General features: G+C 43.7%; 1 protein-coding gene across 1 annotated transcript; it reads right to left on the reverse strand.

Moving 5' to 3' along the window:
* Positions 1 to 1,030: 1,030 nt before the first annotated feature.
* On the reverse strand, positions 1,031 to 13,580 carry LOC100018430 (F-box only protein 6-like). Its single transcript, XM_007491429.2, is given in 8 exon segments — positions 1,031 to 3,038; positions 3,041 to 3,119; positions 4,662 to 4,683; positions 4,685 to 4,795; positions 5,608 to 5,703; positions 7,595 to 7,721; positions 12,400 to 12,668; positions 13,480 to 13,580. Coding segments are annotated over 7 exon segments (801 nt in total). The 5' UTR covers positions 12,659 to 12,668; positions 13,480 to 13,580; the 3' UTR covers positions 1,031 to 2,931.
* Between the last annotated feature and the right edge of the window lie 11,866 nt (positions 13,581 to 25,446).

Raw genomic sequence — 25,446 nt, forward strand, 5'->3', positions numbered from 1 at the left:
TCCTTCCTTTCTATGCTCCCTAAAGTATATTTAAGTCCCCAAGTTCATCTATTTGATGGAAATTCCCATTCTCGGTGTCTTTTCCCAGAGACCTTGTTCTGGAGTCCCAGAGGTTTGGCTCTGTGTGGTGACTAGAACATTGTCTCCCTTGCCTTGATTAAAGACTTGTTCTATTAACTACTTTGGTAGTTCTGTGTGTGTGTGCGTGCGTGCGTGTGTGCGTGCGTGTGTGTGTGCGTGTGTGTGTGTGTGTGTGTGTGTGTGTTTCAGTTGACAATGGACATCCCCTTCAATTTCCAATTCTTTGCCACCATAAAAAGATTTCTATATTTTTGTACAAGTACCCCCGCCCAATAAAGTGGAGGAGTTCCATGGAGACTGGAACAACCTCCAGGAAGTGATGCAGAGCGAGAGGAGCAGAACCAGGAGAACATTGTACACAGAGACTGATACACTGTGGTATAATCGAACGTAATGGACTTCTCCATTAGTGGCGGTGTAATGTCACTGAACAACTTGCAGGGATCCAGGAGAAAAAAAACACCATTCATAAGCAAAGGATAAACTATGGAGTGGAAACACCGAGAAAAAAGCAATTGCCTGAATACAGCGGTTGAGGGACATGACAGAGGAGAGACTCTAAATGAACACTCTAATGCAAATACTATCAACAAAGCATGGGTTCAATCAAGAAAACATCTAATGCCCAGTGGACTTACGCGTCGGCTATGGGGGGTGGGGGGGAGGAAAAGAAAATGATCTGTGTCTTTAACGAATAATGCTTGAAATGATCAAATAAAATATATTTAAAAAAAAAAGTTTGGAATCCTAAAAAAAAAAAAACAAGTACCCCCGCCCCTTTGAAATCTCTTTGGATACACACCGGAATGGCGATTTCAGTTCACAATTCCACTAACAGTACAATTAGGGTTCTAATTTTCCCATATCCCCTCCGATATTTATCATTTTCCTTTTCAGTTATATAAGCCAATCTGATAGGTGTTTTAATTAAATTAATTAATTAAATTAATCGATAATAAATAAAACATTTATTAATTAATTAAGTTAAAACCAGAATTGTTTTAATTTGCATTTTTTCTAATCAATGGTGTTTTTCTCATATGAATATAGATAGCTTTGATTTCATCTGAACTGTGTGTTCAACCTTAGACATTTTAAAAACGTGTGAGACCTTGGCAGCATCCTGGCAAGCCTACACCCACCTAGTCCTTATCCCAACAGTTGGATCTTGGCCTCCAGAAAGAATTTTAGTGGAGGAGGTGATTAGAGGAAACCAAGCCTTCCTTTTTCTGGTGCCCTTGGGCTTGTTGGCGTACCAGTGTTTACAGGCAAGTAGTATTATGTTTTTATTTCAATGAAATGGTTGTATTCTATATATCGAATAACCAAGAACAGGAAACTCATCTATAGACTGGAGCAAGAAAGCTGGAGACACAGAAATGGCTGGAAGGCTGGGGACCATTCATTCCCTGACCTCACTCTCTCCTCCTCTCCCAAACCAGCTCTGGGTGGGCTTTTTGAAAAGTGATTATTGATGGCCTCAGACACTTCCTAGCTGTGTGACTGCAGGCGCATCACTTAGCCTCCATTGCCTGGCCCTTACCACGCTTCTGCCTTGGGATCAGTTGATTCTAAGAGAGAAGACAAGGATTTTTAAAAAAAGAACCACCCTAGCCATTTTTGTACATATGGATCCTTTTCCTTTGATTTCTTTGCTGAGAGACCTTGTAGTAGCATTGCTGGGTCAAAGGACATGTACACTTTTATAGCCTTTGGCCATAGTCCCAAATTGTTTTCCAGAATGTTTGGGCAAGTTCATCAAAGTAGTTTTAATATGCATTTCTCTAATTATTAGTGATTTAGAGCATTTTTGTACGACTATTGATAGCTTTGATTTCCTTTTTAAAAAATTATCTTTTTAATGTTCTTTGACTATTTATTCATTCATTCATTCATTCATTCATTTGTTTGTTTATTTATTTGTTAAAATCCTCCCTTCCTCTTGGAATCAATACTGTGTATTGGTTCCAAGATAGAAGAGTGGTAAGGGCTAGGCAAGAGGGTTACGTGACTTTCCCAAGGTCACACAGCTAGGAAGTGTCTGAGACCAGATTTGAACCCAAGACCTCCTGTCTCAAGGCCCTGATTCTCCATCTACTGAGCTACCCAGCTTCCCCCTCTGTGACCATTTATGATTGGGAAATGTTTATAGATTTGGCTCAGTTCCCTTTATATATTTGAGAAATGAGATCTTTTTCAGCAAAACTTGTTACCAAATTTCCTGCCCAGTTTCCTGCTTTTGGCTATATTGGTTTTGTTTGTGCAAATCCTTTTTAATTTAATGTAATAAAAATGTTAATTTTTGCCTCCTATAACCTTGCTGGGGCATGAACTATTCCCTTATCCATAGTTATTCAGTTTTTTTTTTTAACCCTCACCTTCCGTCTTGGAGTCAATACTTTATATTGGCTCCAAGGCAGAAGAGTGGTAAAGGCTAGGCAATGGGGGTCAAGTGACTTGCTCAGGGTCACACAGCTGGGAAGGGTCAGAGGCCAGATTTGAACCTGGACCCTCCCATCTGTAGGCCTGGCTCTCAATCCACTGAGCTACCCAGCTGCCCCCATTCAGTTGTTTTTTAGTATGTCCAACTCTTTTATGATCCCTTTTGGGGCTTTCAGGTAAAGAACTAGAGTTGCCATTTCCTTCTCCAGTTTATTTTATAGAATAAGGGTAAGTGACTTACCCAGGGTCACACATCTAATAAGTGTCACTCCAAATCAGTTCACGTAAATTCCTCCATGTCTTTGACTTCGTCACATTCATGAACATATTAATATGCCATTGCATTCATGAACCACAATTTGTTTAATCATTCCTTAGTCAATGTTCTCAGTTTTTGTGGTAAGAGAGTCAAGCTTTCTCCTGAAAGGGTCCTCTGGGTCTGCAGGGCTGTTTCTTAGTGACCTCAGGGCCAATGGTGATGCTACTATTGGTGATCTTTGGGCCATACCAGCCAGCCAGAACTGAGTATCTTTACCTCCATGCTGGAACTGGATGAAACGGACTCTTGGAGGGTAGTTGGAGAATTTATAGGAGACCTGAGAGAAGCCAGAGGAACTAGTTAGTCATTTACCAGTGGGGATTCCTATCAGGACTCTATCAAGGGCAGCCCTAGGGGAACAGCAGGTGATGGGGACTTGCAAATAGGTTGAAAGTAGAAAAATTGAGAGTTGAACTCATGTTCTCTGACTCCAAATCCATTGTTCTTTCTACTTCACCAAAACTGTCTCCAAGTTGGGCATTTCCAGATATATAGTAGATAGCAGGGTGATCCTGGACAAGTCATTTAACCCCAATTGTCTAACCCTTCCACTTTTCTGCTTTGGAACCCATAGTTAATGTCAATTCTAAGACAGAAGGTGAGGGTTTAAAAGAAAGAAGGAAAAGAAACACAGCCAAATACACAGAACAGAACAAGGAAGTACATGTAACTTCAAAGCTATGGTTTTTTTAAAACTCTTTTTTAACCCTTACCTTCTATCAATAGAAGTATCAGTTTCCAAGACACAAGAGAAGTAAGGACTATGCAACAGTTTAAGTGCCTTGTCCAGGGTTACACAGGCCTAGCTCTCTATCCACTGAGACACCTAGACTGCCCCCAGCTTTCTTTCTTTCTGCCTCCCTCCCTCCCTCCCTCCCTTCCTTCCTCCCTCCCTTCCTTCCTCCCTCCCTTCCTTCCTTCCTTCCTTCCTTCCTTCCTCCCTCTTCTTTCTTTCTTTCTTTCTTTCTTTCTTCTTTCTTTCTTTCTTTCCTTCTTTCTTTTCTTTCTTTCTTTCTTTCTTTCTTTCTTTCTTTCTTTCTTTCTTTCTTTCTTTCTTTCTTTCTTTCTTTCTTTCTTCTTTCTTTCTTTCTTTCTTTCTTTCTTTCCTTCTTTCTTTCTTCTTCTTTCTTTCTTTCTTTCTTTCTTTCTTTCTTTCTTTCTTTCTTTCTTTCTTTCTTTCTTTCTTTCTTTCTTTCTTTCTTTCTTTCTTTCTTTCTTTCTTTCTTTCTTTCTTTCTTTCTTCTTTCTTTCTCTCTTTCTCTCTTTTCTTCTTTCTCTCTTTCTCTCTTTCTCTCTTTCTTTCTTTCTCTCTCTCTTTCTTTCTTTCTCTCTCTCTTTCTCTCTCTCTCTCTCTCTCCCTCCCTCCCTCCCTCCTCTCTCCTCCCTCCCTCCCTCCCTTCCTTCCTTCCTTCCTTCCTTCCTTCCTTCCTTCCTTCCTTCCTTCCTTCCTTCCTTCCTTCCTTCCTTCCTTCCTTCCTTCTTCCTTCCTTCCTTCCTTCCTTCCTTCCTTCCTTCCTTCCTTCCTTCCTTCCTTCCTTCCTTCCTTCCTTCCTTCCTTCCTTCCTTCCTTCCTTCCTTCCTTCCTTCCTTTCTTTCTTGTTTCCTCTCTCTCCCTTCCTTCCTAGGCAATGGTCTCCCTTCCTTCCTAGGCAATGGGGATTAAGTGACTCAGAATGTAACTTTCCAAGCTGTTCTGAGTTAGAACCTTGATAGACAAGCTCAGAGTTTTTCTGGATGAGCTGAAATGGTAAAGCTGTGAATGGCACTGGCTCCACTCCCCACCTCTGCCCATGTGCCCCTAGCCCAGTGCTTCTCTTACCTCTCTCCATTCTGCCTTACTCACTGCTCATAGCCACAGGGGCTGGCTTAAACTCAGCCAGGACCTTCTTGTTGGCTGACAATAGTCTCACACGGATATGGTAGGTACAGCCACAATCCTTTCTGGCAGCAAACCTGTGGATAGGGGAGTGATGGGAGAAGAGGACTGATGGTGAAGAACAGGAACGTTCTAGACAGCCATTAGTCAGGTTCCCAGCTAGCCCTCTCCTGCTTCTCCACTCATGATTGAATCAGATTCTAGTACTGAAGACATAGTCACCAAAAAGGTATCGTAGCTGGGAATAGTCTTTTGCCCCCACATTATATAACTATACTGATTACCAAACTCCTAGAAACAGAGAAAGAAGCCCTGATCTACTGCTTAAAGAGATGTGCTCCCTAACCACGTTCCATATATCTGACATAAGCTCAGGGTTGAGGCTTCCCTAGGAAGGAGCCATCATTTCCTGATCTGAGCAGAGAGCTGGTCCATTGGAAATGGGTTCAAGAGCCAGCTGTTGAAGGAAAGATGAACTGAACCCTGCAAGGTAAAAGTCCAAGACCCACAACCTGCCCACAGAGCAGAAAGAGACCAAGACCAAGAAAGAGACCAGCCAGGGCTGGAAGGACACTTAAGTATCCTCCAGTCCAACGCCTTCATTTTCACATGAAGAAGTTGAGTCCCAGAGTGGCTTAGCGAGTTGCTTAAGATCTAAAAGTAGCAGAATATCATCGGAACCAGGAAGTCTAAGTCCAGCCTTCTTCCTACCACACATCTAATGTCGTCACAGATATTCTGGATGATCTCGGGTAAGCTGCCACATTGGCTTTCAGTTCTCTGTCTAATTAATGAGAAATACTATTTCTTCATGAACTCATCGTGAGAACGAAGAATCTCATGGGTATGAGAACATCTTCCCTTCCCTCAGGCTCCAGCCTTCACTCACCAGTCCTTGATCATAATGTCTGGCTTCACTGTATCCATCAATTCTTCCCAATACCCATTGGCTTTCAGGTTCACCCACTGGGACTTGACACAGGTGCTGGGGAGATACGAGAAGTGTTTTAGCTCCATGTCTACTCAGTTGAGTCTACTCAGTCTTCTATGTCTACTCAGACCTTCTCCTTGGTGTCCATGTGACTGATCAATCCTCAGTCAGACCTAGAGCTGTAATCATCCCTCCCATCCCCATCTTGACAATGGGCATGAGGCATGAGTCTCTGTCTTTTTCTCTCTCCTCTGTCTCTCCCTCCCTCTCTGTCTCTTCTTCCCCCTCTCCTGTTCATTCACTATCTTTGTTTTTTTCTTTCTCCTTCCCTCTTCCTCTTAAAAAAAACCCCACAAAAAACCTTTACCTTCCATCTTAGATTCTATACTGTGCATTGCTTCCAAGGCAGAAGAGCAGTAAAAGCTAGGTAATTGGGGTTAAGTGACTTGTTCAGGGTCACACAGCTAGGAAGTATCTGAGTTCAGATTTGAATCCAGGACCTCTCATCTTTAGACGGCTCTCTATCCTCTAAGCCATGTAATAGAAGTGTTAATCTGTTGCAAACTATTTCTTGTTGCCAGAGACCTTCTTCTTGATTGAGACAGGTCCCCAGCCTTGGTTCTTGCATCTTGGCTTGTCCTGTAAAATCTCTCTCTCTTCATGTCTCTATCACAGTCACCTAGCTGTCCCCTTCCCTGTGTTTCTTGCCTCTTCCCTCCTACCCCCTCTCTTGCTCCTCTCTTTTTTCTGTCTCTCTCTCTCTCTTTCTGCCTCTCACTCTTCCCCTCCCCATCAGTTTAATTCATTTCTTCTTCCCCTCTGCCTTTTCACAGGCTCCTGGGAACTGTTCAAAAGCAATAGTTGATCATTATATAGCATTATATATGTCTATATGTAATCATTATATATAATTAAATAATATATGATATATAATTATATAAAAATTATATAAATAATTAAATGTGTAGTCTAGAAGTTAGGGAGGAAGCTTGGAAACCAGGATGGCCTTTGTTCAAATCTCATTTCTCACCTAGAATGGGACCTTGGAGAAGTCTTTCCCACTCATGAGCATCATAATGTTTAAAGGTGATAGGCTAGATGTTCTCTAAGGTCTCTTCCTGTGATGATAGGATTCTTATTTTAGGCTTTGCAAGTCTCCTCTCTGATGTACGAAGCTGTTGTATCTTTGACTTGGGCTACAAGAATTTTTCTCAAGCTTCTGGGGAGCAGGGTAATTCATTCTAGCCTCTGGGTCTGATGAGTGGGGGAATAAAAAGGACTGATGTGTTCTTCTCAGGGTGGACATTCATCCTACATCCCCCATGAAGAACGAACGCCTGTTTAGGCTTACAGAATAAGACTCCTTACTGCCACAGGCCCAGCGAATTGGGAGATCTCTTATCTCACTTTCAGGACAAAAGCCATTAGGTTATCCTGCCTCCATATCTCCTCATACCTTTAGGAGCTAAAGGAATCACTCCCAAGGACAAGACTATCTCCTCTCTGGTGGGAGCTCGTGATGAGCTCCCACGATTTTTCTTGCTGTTTTCTGACTGGGACAGATTTTCATGCTTAGATTATAAGTTCAGGCCCCCATACAACGGGTGTTGGACACAGGGAGAAGGGGGTCTTGCATCAGAAACTTATAGAATGTTTGTATCTGCATTCATCCACTGGCATTTGCCATTAGGGCCTTTGTCCTTTTTCATTCCCCCAATTCCAATTCAGACAACAAGGATTTGGGAATCCCATGATGCACTAGATAATATGTTAAGAGATCTCATCTCCATCCTTTGAAGAAGGGCCAAAATGAACCTCCAGCTCAGAGCAGTTATCCCTGGAAGGCTTGAGCATTTCTCCTCAGCTGCCCAGAGAATGCCTACTGCAGCCAGGTCTGATTCCCATCCTCTCACAGCCAGCCCACTTGAGACAAAATTCCTCTTACTCATAGGAGGTGACAAAGCATTTCTTGACTCTGAGGTCTGGAAACTCTGTCCCATGCGCGCTAGGTATGTCTTCTACTTTCCATTTATCTCCTCCGTTCTTCTCGATGTTCCAAAATCTGTACTTCTCTAGAAAAAGGACAGGTCTTTGAGAGGTCCACAAGCAAAGCCTGATGGATCCTCTCTCCACAAGTCTTGAAGTGGCCCTTCTCTCCACCCAGCCATCCCCTTAGTTTAGGCCCTCATCACATTGGAAAATGTTTTCTGTGATCAAAATAAAAAGCTGTGGAGACAGCAAGGTGGCTCAGTGGAGAGAGAGCCAAGCCTAGAGATGGGAGGTCCTGGGTTCAACTATGGCCTGATACTTCCCAGCTGTGTGATCCTGGGCAAGTCACTTAACCCCCATTGTCTAGCCCTGACTGCTCTTCTGCTTTGGAGTCAATACACAATAGTGATTCTAAGACAGAAGGTAAGGGTTAAAAAAAAAACAAAAACCAAGAAGCTATGCAGGAAACATGGAAGTTTCACATTTAATCACCCTGTAGCAAGGTTCTGCAAAGAATCTGAGGAAAAAATTTCCATGGAAACTACCAATAGCCAGAATTTTTAAAACTCTTTAAGGTTTATTTCATTTGATTTTCACAACAACCATGGAAGGTGGATGCTGTTGCTAGCCTATTTTACAGATGAGGCAAATGAGGAACAAATCGATTAAGTGACTTGTTCAGAATCATACATCTAGTAAATGTCTGAAGCAAGATCCTGGACCAAGATCCAGGGCCATCTTACCACCTAACTGCCTTCAATACCCATCAATTTATCAAAACAATATCAGGGGGCAGCTAAGTAGCTCAGGAGATTGAGAGCCAGGCTTAGAGACGGGAGGTCCTAGGTTCAAACTTGGCCTCAGACACTTCCCAGCTGTGTGACTCTGGGCAAGTCACTTCACCCCCATTGTCTATTCCTTACTGCTTTTCTGCCTTGGAATGAATCCACAGTATTGATTCTAAGATGGAAGGTAAAGATTACAAAAAAACAAACAAACAAAAAACAACCAAACCAGACATCAAATTTGATCAAAATCAAATTAACAGACCAAAACCAAGAAAAATGAAATTATGGAGCTTGTGATAATAAGTCTGTTTTAATAAGAGTCAAGAAATGGAAGAAAAAAGGATGAAAAGAACTTAAAGGTAGTTTAAATTAGCACAGGACAGTTTTGAAACTAAGTGGCACAGTAACTGGAGCGATAGACTTCGAATCAGAAAATCCTGAATTAAAAGTCACCAACATTTACTAGCTGTGTGACCCTGGGCAAGTCATTTAACCTGTTTGCCTCAATTTCCTTATCTGTTAAATGAGATGGTAAAGAAAATAGCAAAACCATTCCAGTAACTTTGTCAAGGAAATCCCAAATAGGGTCATGAAGAGTTGGACATGACTGAACAACAACAAAAATCCTAGAAATTCAGTTAACATGTTGGGGCCCCTAGGAGACACAGTGGATAGAACTCCAGACATGGAGTCAGAAGGACCTGGGTTTAAATCAGACCTCAGACATTTCCTAGCTATATGTTCCTGGGCAAGTCACAACACTGTATGCTAACCATTACCCCTCTGTCATAGAATTCTTATTGACAGAAGGTAAGAGTTTAAAACAAATCCAATTAAAATTTGATATGAAATTTATTGAGATGTTCAATACTAGGAAAAAACTTAATAGAGATAAAAAGCTTAAAGAGCAAAAAAAAAAATGAAGTGTAATGCTTTCTAGAAAAAGCCTTCCCGTGCCTATGTGTGACTTTATTGTCTGATTCAGCAGGACCAGCATTTCTTTGACAGTTTGAGGACTCTCCCTCTAGCGATCTTCAGCTGAAGAGGGGCAAGCAGAGAAAGGAAGGACTTCTCTGGATTGCATAAAGTCACAACATGGGTTTAAAGCACTTTTTAGCCCTCACTGAGAAAGGAAAAGAATACAGGAATGAGATAGAGATGACTGAGCTTTAGGTCATCACTGGGGAAATGCTTGCTAGGAATGTCAGCTTCCTCCAAAGGAAAAAACAAACTCTTATCACTGGTCAAGGCCCACTTAGGATTCTTGGAATTCATATAGAATTCCAGAAGCCTTAAAGGGACAGTAGAGAAAATCTAGGACAGATTTTTTTTACTTCTTTCTCAGATCCATTCGGAGCAGTTGGGGTGAGAAAGGAAGGAAGGAGAGAGAGAGGGAGAGAGAGAAAGAAAAAAGAAAGGAGAGAGAGGAGGGAGAAAAGAAAGAAAGAAAGAAAGAAAGAAAGAAAGAAAGAAAGAAAGAAAGAAAGAAAGAAAGAAAGAAAGAAAGGAGGGAGGGAGAGAGAAAAAAGAAAGAAAGAGAAAGAGAAAGAAAGAAGGAAAGGAGGGAGGGAGAAAAAGAAAGAAGGGAGAAAGAGGGGAAGGAGGAGGGGGAGAGAGGAAGAGAAAAAGAGAAAGCATGAGAGAGTGAGAAAGGAAGGAGAGAGAGAGAAAGAAAAAAGAAGGGAGAGAGAGGAGGGAAAGAAAGACAAAAGAAAGAAAGAAGGAAGGAAAGGAAGAAGGGAGAGAGAGAAAGAAAGAAAGAAAGGTTTAAGAATCCTAGATCTAGGATAAAGCTAGCACTGCAGTCTCAGGCTAGAATGTACATAAAGGTCTAGAGACAAGTAAAAAAAAAAAGCCACTGTGGAAATAGAATCAGTTTCAGGTAGATTGGGTTGAGAGAGCTGTGTGCAAGTTCAGCCTTTTCAGTGGTGTCCAACCTTTCATGACCTGATTTGGGGTTTTCTTAGCAAAAATACCAGAGTGGTCTGCCATTTCCTTCTCATTTCACAGACAAGGAAACTGAGGCATACAGAATTAAATGGTTTGCTCAGTGTCTGAGGTGAAATTTGAACTCGGAAAAATGAGTCATCCCAACTTGTCTTTCACTCCCTCATTGGGCCATGTAGTGGTCTTCTGGGAGAACAACACATTACTTTAATGTATTAATGAATAAGATAGTCCAAGCAGCTAAGATGCTCCAATAGGATAGAGCATGCTCTGAGGCTAAATATTACACAAATGACAAGCAGTGGGCCATATATAATGACCTCAGTCATCAGTGATGGCCTGACTTAGGGATGAGTCCCTTCTGACCTATGGCTGTGGATTTATGTCTGGATACTCTCAATTTTGGGAATAAAATCACCCATGATGCACCTTCCATGCCTACAACCCTGTGAAGGCAGCCTGGGCCCTGTATTGTGGTACCTGGTACCAACCCAGGATCCTGGTACGAATGCCAATGACATTGAACAGAACACCAAGAAAGCCTGGATGATTCATGAGAGCTCTCAGAGATGTAGCACGGAATAGGGAAACAGTGGATTTCCTGACCTTCACACATATGAAGCATTTCCCTTTTCACATGCCGCATTTTGGTTACTGAAAGGGACGTTTATAGGAAAAAAGTCATCCTGAGATAGTTACAAAGACCTGAAAGAAAACTACCACCTCCAAAAAAAAGTATTTTTGGGGACCTGCTCAAAAGCAGCTCAAAGACATGAAGGTGGGGATTTGCTATGGTACATTGGGTCCCATCAAGCTATTCACATATAGCTTAATTTTATTTTTAACAGTTTTGAAATTAGCTGAGAAATGAGAACTCCTTGGGGACTATAGGAAAACTCCTCTCTCTGTCTCTGTCTCTGTCTCTCTGTCTCTGTCTCTCTCTTGATTTCACTTGGGTTTCTCTCCATCAATTTTGATCGGGTTTCTCTTGAATTTCTTATAGAATGGTTGACTTTGTTTTTCAAGCTGTGATAGAGGCAGGAAGCCTATGTCACAGTAAGCCACAGGAGAGAAAAATGGTGAGTACTAGAGATCAGAAGAAAAACCCTGCCTTTGTCTCTCCCCCTCTCTGTTTGTCTCTGTGTCTCTGTCTCTGTCTCTTTCTTTGTCTATTTCTGTCTCTTTGTCTCTTTCTCTGTCTCTCTGTCTCTTTCTGTCTTTCTCTCTGACTCTGTCTCTCTCTCGCCTCTCTCTCTCTGTCTTGTCTCTTTCTCTCTGTCTCTGTCTCTCTCTCTTTGTCTATTTCTGTCTCTTTGTCTCTTTCTCTGTCTCTCTGTCTCTTTCTATCTTTCTCTCTGACTCTGTCTCTCTCCTCTCTCTCTCTGTCTTATCTCTTTGTCTCTGTCTCTCTCTCTTTGTCTATTTCTGTCTCTTTGTCTCTTTCTCTGTCTCTCTGTCTCTTTCTGTCTTTCTCTCTGACTCTGTCTCTCTCTCGCCTCTTTCTCTCTGTCTTGTCTCTTTCTCTCTGTCTCTGTCTCTCTCTGTCTATTTCTGTCTCTTTGTCTCTTTCTCTGTCTCTCTGTCTCTTTCTATCTTTCTCTCTGACTCTCTCTCCTCTCTCTCTCTCTCTGTCTGGTCTCTTTCTCTCTGTCTCTGTCTCTCTCCTTCTCTCTCTCTGTCTCTGTCTCTGTCTTTCTCACTCTCGCACTCGATCGCTTTTGATCAGGTTTCTCTCGAGTCATTTCTTATAGAATGGTTGACTTTGTTTTTCAAGCTGTGATAGAGGCAGGAAGCCCGATATGTCACAGTAAGCCGCAGGAGAGAAAAACGAGAACTAGAGATCAAAAGAAAAACCAGCTTACCAGCTGCCTGAAAAGAGAAGACAGTCGTGGAGACTGCCCTGGTTCTTGAAAGAAGCAGAAGGGAGGAGGATGGAATCCAGAAAGGGAAAGGGCACTGACTGAAGTCTAACATCCTCTCTGGCTCCCTAGAAGAGGCAGAACGTGTACTTCCCAGCTGGACCCACCTTCAGCACAGGGGTTGCGAATCAGGTTCTTCTGGAGGCTGCAGAGGAAGTAGAAGACTTTCCAGTCGTCTACAGGCTGGTCCCAGTTCTTAGAGATGAAGCCCTCTTGCTGGCACTTGCGTTTCCATAGGGACACCAAGTCAATGAGGTCCCTCCACAGGCTGCAGACCGGCCGGCAGTGCCTGATGAGCTCCCGGGCTGGCACCAGGGAGAACAGCTCCAGGAGCACATTCTCGGGAAGCTCATTGATGGAGGCCATGATCCTGGCTCTAGGGAAGAGGCACATGGCAGTGAGAAGCCCTATCCATATTGGCGCTGGTCCTTCTGGGATATGGGCTGAGGAAATGCCTATAAACTGGCTATGGGCTTTCTCTCCTGTCTTGAAGCTCTCCTCGTTGGTGAGGCAACATACGCTGTTATCATCTCTATGGAAAGGATTCCTACATCTTTACACTTAGCCCCCATCCATCTCCTCACTTCGAATCCCTCCTCCTCAGTTGCTTGAGAAACCAAGCAGAACAGTGAGGAGCAAAGCAGAGTTTCGATGGGGCAGCAAGAGATTCATGCCCAGAGTTGTAGGGAGGTAGGAGGTTTGTGTGGGTAACCGAGGCTAAGACATCTTAGCCATGCGAACGTGGAAGGCAGCTCCGACTCTCAGGGGTTACAAGCAGTCCAAAGTTTGGCCATTGTGCCTCTGCTTTGCTCCTCACTGTTCTGCCTTGGCATGTCAGCTTGTGAAACCAAATACCATTTCAGGGGGAGGGCAGGGTGCTCAGGTACCCACCCCAGCTCACCATTCTCCCACCAGTTCCAGAGCAGGTAGTGAGCCCCTCATGTGCTAACAGGCTCCCAGGATCTGACTTAGTCAAATGCTGGAGGCCTCCGAGATGCTGATTCCCCTCCTGCCCAAGTCTCTCTGGCCTCTGGGAAGTAAGAAGAGTCAGGACAGGTTATGAAAGCCAGACCAGATCAGGGTTCTGGGACCTTGACTTCCCCCATTGCCTTTTGGGGAGTGAGCCTGGCCAGTACCTGCTGGTGTGGTCAGCCTTTCTCCCCTGTTTCCTCCCAGTGGACACTGACCTGCCTTCATCTGGTATCCCTCTGGGCTTCCAGGCGCTGTTCTTCTTAGGAATGCCTTTCCCTGAGAGATAAGTATTTTTAAATGGGGTGGAGCTAATTCAAGGACTTCCTGTATTCTCAGTGTGAAAGCCAGAAGGAGAACAGGTCCTGCCAAAACTTCTCTCTCTCATATCTCTATTATGCAAAGCTCGGTGACAGTATGAGTGGATGAGGAGTGAGGAGAGGGAGACAGAAAAAGCAAAGCTTTGTTAAACCTTGGAGATATAAAGGAAAAGTCTCTGCTCCTTCTCTAGTTGGGGAGGGGAAGGAGAGAGGGCGATACCTGGGAATTTTAATGGAACCAACCAATAAATAAATAATTAATTTAAAAAAAAATCCCAAAGAGAACAATCTCTGCTCTAGGATTCAAGCCTGTTTGTTTTGTTCAAAAGTACTTAGGGCAATGTGGAGCTAATGTTTATATAGTGCTTACTGTGTGCCAAGTGCTGGCTAAGCACTTTATACTATTATAGAATTTTATTCTCACAGCATCCCTGGGAGGCAAGTGCTATTATGATTTCTATTTTATAGATGAAGAATCTGAGACAAACAGAGGTTAAGTGGCTTGTCTAGACATGAGGAATATGGATTGAGTATTTCATGAAAGCACTGGTATATCCTATGCTTGTGTTGGCAAACCTATGGCACACATACTGGAGCATGCCAGAGGGTGCTGTTCCCTTCCCTCTCTCCACACATGCCTGAGGACATTTCTTACATCATTCGCCCCTCTGCTGTACATAGGTGACTGAAGAATGGTCCTCCCATTAATTAACCACCATTGCCTAGCCCTTACCACTCTTCTGCCTTGGAACCAATACACAGTATTGGAAGGTAAGGGTTTAAAAAAAAAAAAAAAGAAAAGGTGTGCTGGAGTAGAGAGGGATGGTTGTAAAGACTGAGGCCATTTTGCACTCTGACTCTCCCAAACCAACTTCAGGTTGAAACTCTTTCCCCCTACAGCTCCCCCTCCCAACCCTAATCAAAAAGGGAACATGGACCATCACTTCTGGTAAAATATCTGGGAGAAGAGAAAAGATATGTGAAAATAGGAAGCATTGTAGTAAAGGACCTGTATTCATGTGAAGTGTACAGGACCTGTATTCAAATCCTGGTTCTTCTACTTCTTCTCTGTGATTTTGGGAAGGGTTCCAGGTACAAGCAAATCATGAAAGTATTAAAGATGTATTCAAAAGCTGACTAAAATGAGCAAGATGCTCTTGGACCAGACTTATGGTTATATTTCTTTCTTTTTTTTTTCCAGTTAGTATGTTTCATTTTTATTGGCTTGTCAGTCTGAATTATTTTAGTCAATATGGCCAACTATTTCTGTGCAGTGGAAAGGGTATTGGCTTTGTTTTTTTTTTAATTTTAATTTTTAATTTTATTTAATTTTATGTCAATTTAGAATATTTTTCCTTGGTTACAAGAATCGTGTTCCTTCCCTCCCCTCCCACCTCCCCCTCCCATAGCTGGCATGCAATTCCACTGGGTTTTACATGTGTTATGGATATATTCCTGATATTTCACATGATTGATTTCTGGATCCTTGCACTGAATTGGGGCTCAAATCTGGTGGACCTCAAACCTCTCCCCAAGTCTGCAGTCTGGAAGGCTGGCATGCAATTTCTATAGCTTCTTTGTAATGGCAAAGGCCCTCACTCAGCTTTTGTATGAGGTGAGATGGTGCCAGGCTTATAGAGGAAGTAGGACTTCCAAATGGGCTTCTGGTCTGGGCATCGTCTTGCCAATATGATTCTAATGTCTCTACCATATCACCTGTTTGATTGACAATCCCACTTCCTCCATTCCTAGAAACCTCAGTAAAATTCAGTTCACCTGTCTGACTCCAGACTCTCTCTCACTGTCAGGGGAGGAGCTGACAGGCTGGACATGATGCTGTCGAATCTTGGGTCTCTGTCTATTTTCTCTCTTTATTTCCTTCCTACCTTAATCTTTAACCCTTCCACCCATATTCCCTCAGTCCCCAACTTCCCTTCCAGTGCTCAACCCATACAAGAATATCTTGTACCTGCAGGAAGGCTGCATTTTGGGCAAGTCCCTTCCTCTGTCTGGGCCTCAGTCTCCCCATCTGTAAAATGACAGGGTTGGAAGAGATGACCTCTAAGCTTTAGATCCAGGATCCTGATTCTTTAAGAACTTGGCCCCACTCTTTGGCTCCTTGGGTTGAGGGTTCCCAACCATAGCCCCAGACTCCTTGGCCAGGTTTCCAGGGGGATGAGCTATATTTCTCTCCCATGAATAGAGGGTTGTATTAGAAGGTAGTAGCCAGTCACAGCCATGAATGTAAACAGTGCTTAGGGACACCTATCGGAGCAGGAAAGAACAATCCTTGGTCCCAGGAAGCTCTTATCCTATACTTTTCACTTTGCTTCAGTCTCCTCACCTATAATAAGGGGTTGATGATTCTTGTAGTACTCATCTCCGAGGGTTGTTGGGATGATCATGGTATATACAAATGAAGTGCATTGCAAGCCTTTAATTAATTTCTGCCTCTGCCTCTGTCCCTATATACACATGTGCACACTCCAAGAGATCCAAGATTGCAGTGCGAGCCGTCCTTGTCTGCCCATTCTTTGTGACTCTTTTCTGTGTTCTGCTGGAAGATAACCAGAGGGTCTCCCCAGTGTGTAGGAGACATTCCTCAAATTCTCATGGAACTGGAGGATGCTGGTGGTACACACACATTTTCTATTTCTTCTGCCTTGGTGCTCCTGAGGCCAAGCCTCAGACCCATGTAACTTACCCCCATTAAGATAGAGGCTTGAGGGACAGCTAGGTGGCTCAGTGATGGAGTGCCAGATCTTGGAGTCAGGAGGCTCTGGGTTCAAATCTGAGCTCAGATACTCTTCTAGCTATATGTCCGTGGATAAGTCACTTCACCCCATTGCCTAGTCCTTCCCACTCTTTTGCCTTGGAACCAATTACACAATATTGATTCTAAGATGGAAGATGAGAGTTAAAAAAAAATCTATTTCTTATCCCTGATGCTCCCCACAAAGCTAGTTTATCTCTTCCCCCCCCCCATACATTTCTTTGATGCTTTACTATATCTCTCCTTCATAATTGATAGGAATATATATCTGGAGTGGGAAGGGACTGAGAGGCCATTGAGCCCAATGTTCTCATTTTACAGAGCAGAGAACTGAAACTTAGGCAAGAGAACTGACTTGCTCCAAGTAATGCAAATAATAGGGATGTGACATGATATTGGATCCTCGTCTTTCTGGCTCCAAACTTGATTCCCTGTTTATTACGTCTATATTGCCTCTCTTTCTTTGTAATGGGTCATAGATTACTCACACCCACCCCACACCTCTGCATTGTCTTTTGGGTGATACGAAACGTTAATTCAGTAGGAAACTAATAGTGGTCTGTGACTCACAGTCATGTAACACCAAGAGAATACTGGTATTAAAAGATGAACTAGGGCCAGCTAGGTGACTGAGAGGATTGAGAGCCAGGCCTAGAGATGGGAGGTCCTGGGTTCAAATTTCACTTCAGATATGTCCTAGCTACTTAACCTCCATTGCCTAGACCTTATTGCTCTTCTGCCTTGGAACCAATTGATTCTAAGATGGAAAATAAGGGTTTAAAGAATAGACGATGGGTTGTATTATCATGAATAATTATAATTACATTATTAATATAATCAATTATGCTACTATTAATATTGTTGTTGTTCAGTCATTTCAGTTGTGCCCAACTCTTTTTGATTCCTTTTGGGATTTTCTTGGCAAAGATACTGGATGTTTGCCATTTCTTTCTCCAGCTCATTTTACAGATGAGGAAACTAAGACCCATGGGGTTAAGTGACTTGCCCAGGGTCACACAGCTAGTAAGTGTCTGAGGCCAGATTTGAACCCTGGAAGATGAGCCTGGCGCTTTATCCACTGTTCCACTTTGTTGCTGAATCATTAATATTAGTATTGTATTATTAACCATTCTAATTGCATCATTGATATAATTAATTATATTGCTCTTAGTTTTGTGTCATTATTATGTTAGTTTTATTATAAAGAATTATAAAACATAACATATTAAGGCTTATAAAATGCTCTATCTGTCTTATAAAGTTTGATAATGTTTGATATTTTTATTATGGTTATAGCCCTGCTCTCTTGCTTTAGCAGGCAGGATGGCCAAGTTCTACTTCTCAAGCCACAGCAAATATTTTCATCTTGTCTGAGGTTTTGTGTTCTGGCTAGTTGCCATTACATAGAGAGAACAAGACACTTCGCCTGCCTTTTAGTTTTATGTTAAACGGAAAATTCTGTATAGTTATGTTTTTTTGGTGTGTCTGAGGTTCAATTTCTCCTCTTTGAAAAATGGGAACAAACTCCCTATTTTACTTTCTTCATGAGAATGGGATGATGGAAAGATGAAGTATTTATTGAGTACTTACTACATGCCAGGCATTGTGCTAAATGCTGGGAATACAAGAAGTAAAGAAGCAAATCGTTATTCTCAAGGAGATTCTGTTCTAAAGGGGAAGGTGAATACTGAGAAGGGAGCTGGTAAGGGAGGGAAGGACTGCTACAATGAGGAAGACAAAGTGTGTGTATGCAAGGTGAGCATCATGGAATGATGGCTCAGGTTATGGACTTGACAAGGAAGAGAACAAGCCTTAATTAAGGCGGAGAAATCTCAAAGGCATCAACTCCTATGAAGGGAGAAGAAAGTCTCTTCTCACAGCCCCCATTTCCTCTCAACAGTACTTGACTATGATCTGTGAAAATAGGATTAATTCTCCCCTTGCCTATTTTTAGCTAATCAAATCAAGAACTTAAAGTACCACTACTTAACATTAAGTATGAGAGTTTTCATGAGTCACTTTCTAGAGTAAGCTCATACTTCCAAAGACCACTGCCCCCCACCCCTGCCCCGGTCAGTGCTAGGTAAATTGAAAGAATGCCATTGGTTTCTGTGAAGGAGAAATGACAGGAAGTAACAGGAAGTGACATGGAAAATAGGAGCATAAAAAGAAGAGACCAGCATGTCTAGATTCATTCCCTTCCTGATGTTTGGAGAGATTGGTTCCTGGAGATTTCTTTCCTGGCTTGAAGGAGACTTTTCCCCTGGATCCTGTGTCTGCTTGCTCTGTAAGTGGTTGAGATGCCTTCCTAGCCTTTGGAGGAGGCTGTGTTTGTAGAACCCTGGCTGAAGATTGTGAATTTTAGTTTTACTCCACCCTGCTTAGTCTTTAGAATTCTAGCAACCAGGAATGTATACACCCCCACTTAAGGATTAACTGTAGGGGAGGATGGCCTATGACTGGCATGTACTAGCAAGTGACAAATCAGAAACAACTGACTGACCCCCCTGGGCTGTCCTAAGCCAAGTTTAAGCTACCATTGGTACATGTGAGACACAGGAAGTGATGTAAAGAACTGCCTATATATTTTGCATCACTTCCTGTGAGAGGTCTCTTGCTCTGGGTGTCATTGGGAGCTTGTGACAGTGTTTGGGGTGCTTGCAGATTTGGCAGACTTTGGTGGTGGAGTTTACTGGGAGGAGCTCTGTAGCATGGTCTAGGTAAGGCATTTTCCCTGAGTGACCTTGGTGAGTGATAAGGCTGACTCTCCTTTTCCTTGACCTTCTGAAGGCACTATCCTCTCAGGAGGCCCCTCATCTTGGAGGAGGCCTCGTGGCTGGAAGCCAAGCTAGATTAATCTTCTGAGAAGGCCCCTTGGCTGAGGCCTCTGAACTCCCCCTGGCTTAGGCCAGAGCAAATCTTCTACCCTTTCCCTCTTCTCATTCTTCTTACTCTCTTTCTTCTGTTGTAAATATACCATAAAATCCCATACTGACTTGAGTATTTCATTGGGATTGAATTTAAATTCCTAGCAACCACAATAATGTAATATATCCAGTGTCAACCCTAATTTTCCCCCTAACAAGACATCACTGGGACTTCTGGCTGAGGATTACCAGGAAATCCACATGGAGACAGAGTCTTGGGGAATCCCTGCCAGGGATGAGCCAGACTTCACTGGAGAAAGGCTGGCAGGCTTGTTAGGAATCTGTCTCTTTGTCTTCATTTCCCACTTTCACTCTTTCCACCTCTTTGTAAATAAAAGCTGCTAAAAGTCATTTTGATTTAAGCCATGATATTTTAAAATTGGCGACCATAACCTTTTCTAAAACTCATAAATATTTTGTCAAACCAACGTTTTACCCTTACAGATCTCTGGCTTCAGGAAGTTCCTTCCAGTAACTTGGTCTTCTGCCTATTAGCTCCAAGGAGGTTCTGGGAGAACAAAAAATGTTAGAAGGTTTTTAGTCCCTGATTGGCTCATTATAGAGTTGTTTCCTCCCCTACAAACCCTGGTATCCCTGGGGAACTTGGATCCGGAGCAGGTCAATGAAGGGTTTCAGTTATAATAAATCATGAAGATATTAAAGATGTATTCAAAAGCTGGCTCTAATGAGCAAAGTGCTCATGGACCAGACTTATAGATATATTTCTGATATTTCACATGATTGATTTCTGAATCCTTAAATTGGATGGGCTCAAATTTTGTGGAACTTAAAAATCAAGTCTGAAAGCTAGCAGGCAAGTTCTAAAGATCCTTTGTCATGTCAAAGACTGACCCTTGCCAGTGTGCTGGAAAGGAGAAGGCTTCACATGAGCCTCTTACCTGGTTACCTGGTGGTGCTATTGTGTTACTGTCTGTTCCTTTGGGTTGTCAGTACTATGCTATAACTTCTGAATGGCTGCCTGTTTGATTGACATCCCACAACCCCCAGGGCTACCATCTTTAATAAAATGAGTTCAGCTCACTCACGCTCTCTCTCTCTGACCATCTGAGGAGGAGCTGACAGGCTGACATGATCTTTGTATCTCTTTGTGTGTTCCTTCTATCCATGTCCTTTCTCCTTTAATCTTTAACCCTTCCACCCATATTCTCGCAGCTCCTGGCTTCCCTTCTAGGTGTGTAGACCCACCCAGGAAGATCGTGAAGTGGCTGGATTGCTTCAGTCAGGAGATCAGATTTCCCATTCTTCCCAACCACAGCCAAATGCCTGGGAAGGGTGTCAGGTCTAGAACAGTTTAGGGCCTGGGGATCTCTGGCTCCAGAAGTCTCTCTGGCTTTCTATGTTGCTTCAGAATTTTTAGAATTGGGTCAGCTAGCCCAACCTACACTTGGAAAAGAATCTCTGAAGGGCAGCTGGGTGGCTCAGTGGATTGAGAGCCAGGCCCAGAGAGAGGAGGTCTAGGTTCAAATCTGGCCTTAGACACTTCCTAGCTGGGTGACCCTGGGCAAGTCACTTAACTCCCATTGCCTAGCCCTTACCACTCTTCTGCCTTGGAAGCAATACATAGTATTGATTCAAAGACTGAAGGTAGGAGTTTTTTAAAAAAAGAAAGAAAAAAAAAGAATCTCTGGAACAGAATGGTTAAACATGGGGCTACAGGAGCATAAACCAGAAAGAACAGAGTTCAAATCCCATCTCTGTCAGTTGCTGGCCATTTAACCATGTGCAGGCCAATTAACATCTTAAAAAAAAAAAAACCAAAACCAAAACCCTTTCCTTATGTCTTAGAATCAATACTAAGTGTCAATTCTAAGGCAGAAGAATGGTAAGGCATAGGCAATTGGGGTTAAGTGACTTGCCCAGGGTCACACAGCTAGAAAGTGCCTAAGGCTAGATTTGAACTCAGGACCTCCCATCTCTAGTCCTGGATCTCTATCCACTAAGCTCTATCTAGTTGTTCCTTGGAGGTTGTTCCTATTAAGGCAGCTATAAAGGGGATTATTGATGACATGGGAGGTTGGTGTAAAATTAATCTATATTAAAGGATGCTTATGAAACACAGAGACTGAGGGTGGTTTTACCAGGAAGATCCCTCAAAGCCTGAAAGACCTTTTACAGATAATCCCATGTGGAAGAGGCATGAAGGAAGAGAGAACTTCATGCATGCAAGGAAGAAAGCTGGGGATCTCATTTGTCAATCAAGGTGAAGATTCCAAATAGAATGTTCCCAGGAAAGCCAGTTGGAGGCAAGACAGGCTGAAGGGGGAAGAATCTAGGAACTGTTCCCCTGTTAGCTTCTGTCCCAGGCTGAAGAACCCTTGGGGGGGGCTTCTGGAGCCAGGCTGAGAAGAAATTAACTTTTGTTGGTGGCTTTGTGTAATTGGAAGAAGAAAGAAGATTGAACAGTTGTCTTCCATCTCCCTGACAGACTTTTGTGTCCCAGTTGTGACAGAACTAACATTTCCTAAAATCCTCCTAATCCTCATTATAGATTAGGGAAAACCTCATCCCTCTCACCTCATCTTACCTCAGTTCTTCATCCTGTTGTTCCCAATAAACCCCTTACTTGAGAAAAGAAGAGTAAAGAATATTTCTCTGAAATCTCATAGTTCCCCTGAGTTACTTAGAAGGTGGCTGACTAAGACCAGGGGAGGGAAAATGGAGGCAGGGGGGTGTGGGTGGGAAACTGGGAGGTGAAGGGTGGAGGATAGGAAATAATTTGATCTATTAGCTATCAGTAGTGATCAATAGGCAACCCCAGAGTAATCCCCTCTACTAGTACCTCTCTAGTCCCTCCAGAATATTTATCTCCATTACAACTAGGCAACTTGAGGTTTCCCCTAGTAGCTCTCTAGTCAAGCCAGAGTATATTCATTTACTATGACCAGAAATAGCTCCACAGATTATTATTTCTAATACATCTATTTTAGCTCCACAAGTGAGAAACTGGGGGAGAAAATTGAAGCCCCCAAAGGTTACAGCTCATCTAAAGTCTCCAAACCATTAAGTAGTAGAGGGAGGATTTGAACCCATGTCCCCTTCATGTAGAGCCAGTATGCTTTCTAGTGTACTACCTTCTCTCCTACAAAACTCTGTCCCAATCAATCAATCAATAAACATTTATTAAGCACTTACTATGTGCAAGGCATTCTGCTAAGCATTGTCCTTGACCATAATTTCTGGCTTCAGAAAATACTTCTAGTAACTTGGTCTTCAGTCTAATAGCTAAAATTTAGAGGAGATTCTGGGGGGAAAAAAGAGGCAAAAGACAGTCCCTGCTCTCAAAGAACTCACAACTCAAAGGGGGGAGCACCAGGCAACCAAATACATACTAAATGCTACATGATAAATAGGAGATAGTGAACAGAAGTAAGGCAGTGGGGTTTGGGGGTTAGCTTCCTGGAGAAGGTGGGATTTTATTTGGGACTTAAGGAAGGCAGGGGCATCCATAATCAGAACAGGGGGGTAGGGAGCATTCCAGGCATGGTGACCATCAGACAGAAGGTTGAGAGCTGAGAGATGGAGGGTCTTGTTTGTAGAACAGCCAGAAGGCTAGTGTGGCTGGATGGGAAAGTATGTATGTAGTGAGGAATAAGTGGAATGGAGGAGGTGGGGTATGTTATGAAGGGCTTTGAATGCCAAACAGATTTTGTATATGATCCTGGAGGTGATAGGGAGCCACTGGAGTTTATTGAGCAGAGGAGTGACATAATCAGAGCTGTGTTTTAGGAAAATCACCTTCGTGACTGAATGAAGGATGGACTGGAGTGGAGAGAGACTTGGGGCAGTCCCCCTGCCTCCCAGCAGGTTATTGCAATAGTCCAGGTGTGAGGTGATAAGGATGTGCTCCAGGGGAAGGACAGTGTCACAGGAGAAAAGGGGACCCATTTATCCTGCAGAATCTCTGTATTCTGTAAGGCATACTGGCAGCCAGCCAGGTATCTCTGGTCCTACCTTAGTGATGCTAATAGGATGCAGAAACTGGTGTACAGGTAAGCTGAGAGGAGTTGACTGTGAAGAAATGTGGGTCAGAAGAGGATATTGAATGCCTCTTTCTTTAGCTGAGAGGAGCCACTTGGGATTAAATGTTGTTGTTGTTCTGCTGTTTTAAGATGTGTCCCACTCTTCATGACCCCATTTGGGTTTTTGTTGTTGTTGTTTTTTAAGCAAAGATACTGTAGTTTGCCATTTCCTTCTCCAGCTCATTTGACAGAGGAAGAAACTAAGGCAAACAGGATTAAGCGACTTGTCCAGAGTCACACAGCTAAGTTTACCTTTCCCTCCTCTGGTTCATTTGACAGATGAGGAAACTGAGGCAAACAGGGTGCAGTAACTTGCCCAGAGTCACACAACTAGATTATCTTTCCCTTCTCTGGCTCATTTGACAGATGAGGAAACTGAGGCAAATAGTATTAAATGACTTGCTCTGAGCCACACAGCTAGGGTTGCCTTTCCCTCATCTGGCTCATTTGACAGATGAGGAAACTGAGGCAAACAGGGTGCAGTAACTTTCCCAAGGTCACACAGTTAGGTTTGCCATCCCCTTCTCCAGCTCATTTGACAGATTGAGGAAACTGAGGCAAACAGGGTGCAGTAACTTGCCCAGGGTCACACAGTTAGGTTTGCCATCCCCTTCTCCAGCTCATTTGACAGATTGAGGAAACTGAGGCAAACAGGGTGCAGTAACTTGCCCAGAGTCACACAGCTAGTAAATGTCTGAAGCTGAATTTGAACTCCGGTCTTCCTGGCGCTAGGCTTGACTCTCTCTATCCACTAAGCCACCTAGCTGTCCTGGGCACTGGGGCTACAAAGACCCAATGAAACAGTTCCTGGCCTTGAACTTACATTCTTCTGACAGATACACCTGGTACTCCCATACAGTATTCCACCAGACGTGTGCCTCTCGCCCATACCTGCCTATCTCCTCTAGGTGACTTTTGTTCATGTCCTCTCCTGGGTCTGCCCCAGAGAGTTCACCCAACCTGAGGGTGGCTTTCCCTTGAAAAACGTCGGCTGAAATTCGTTATCCTAGCAGCAGTTGGAAGGCAAGGAAGCTGAGTTCAAATCCAGCCTCAGACGCTAGCCGTACAACTCTAGGCCAGTTTCTTAAACGCTCTGCCTCCGTGTTCTCATCTCTTAAATGGGGATAAGAGGAACCCATGAGGCCATGTCCAAAGTGCTACATAAAGCCTAGTTCTTGTTATCCCCTTCCTCTTGCTGGGACCGGCCCAAGTCCTTTTTTGGACCGCACATTTATTTCATGACGTTCTTGATTCCAGCACCACGCGGCAGGAAGTCAAACACAAGACAGGTTGGTAGAGAGGGAGTCCCAACAAGTAGGGCTGGTTGGGCCGAGGGAGGGCCTCCCAGAGACCCCTGGGTGCCTGAGCTGGATCTTGAAGAGACTGTAAATACTACTTTTTGGACTTGATGAGGGAATGTAGTCCAGGCTTAGAGGCCAGCGTGTACTGGAGATGAGTCTGACTTTGAAGGCAGTTAATGGTCTGATCTGGCTGGCCCAGAGCCCGGATGGGGCAGAGAAGAGGGGAAGAGAGGATGCTCGGGGCAGACTGTACAGAGACTCCAAAGCCCAGGTGAGACGTTTCTATGGCATCCCGGAGGCCATAGGGAGCCATGGAAGGTTTTTGGCAGGGGAGGTCAGCGCCGTCAGGCCTCTGATTGAGGAAGATGTCACAGGAGAGGGATGGGAGCCTGCTGCGTGAGGCACCAGCATCTCTGGTCCAGTCCTAGGGCTGTCCCCTGGTGGTAAGGATGAGTTTGCAGACTAGGGGGCTGGGGACAGGCTAGGGTTAACGGTACAGGGTCCCCCCCACTTAGGCCCGCCCCATTCTCTGTTGACATTGAGCCCATGCGTGCCTCCCCCCCCCCCCAGTTCTGCTTTGCGGGTCACGAGCTCCCCACCAGCCCCGCCCACGTGGCTCTGCTGCTCATGAGCCCCGGATCACAGAGCCCTTCTTCCGTGCTCTTTGTGGGCGCACAGCCTCAGCTGCTGTGAGCCACAACCACTTCAGGATGAGGGAGGGATGCTCTGACGCCAGAGGCGGCAGGCTCGTCGTTTCTCTTCCCAGGCAAGCGGCCATCAGGGGCTCAGCCCAGAACTGGGCTATTTTCATCTCTGAGAAACCC

Source organism: Monodelphis domestica, chromosome 4, assembly GCF_027887165.1.
Source record: "Monodelphis domestica isolate mMonDom1 chromosome 4, mMonDom1.pri, whole genome shotgun sequence".
NCBI lineage: Eukaryota > Metazoa > Chordata > Mammalia > Didelphimorphia > Didelphidae > Monodelphis > Monodelphis domestica.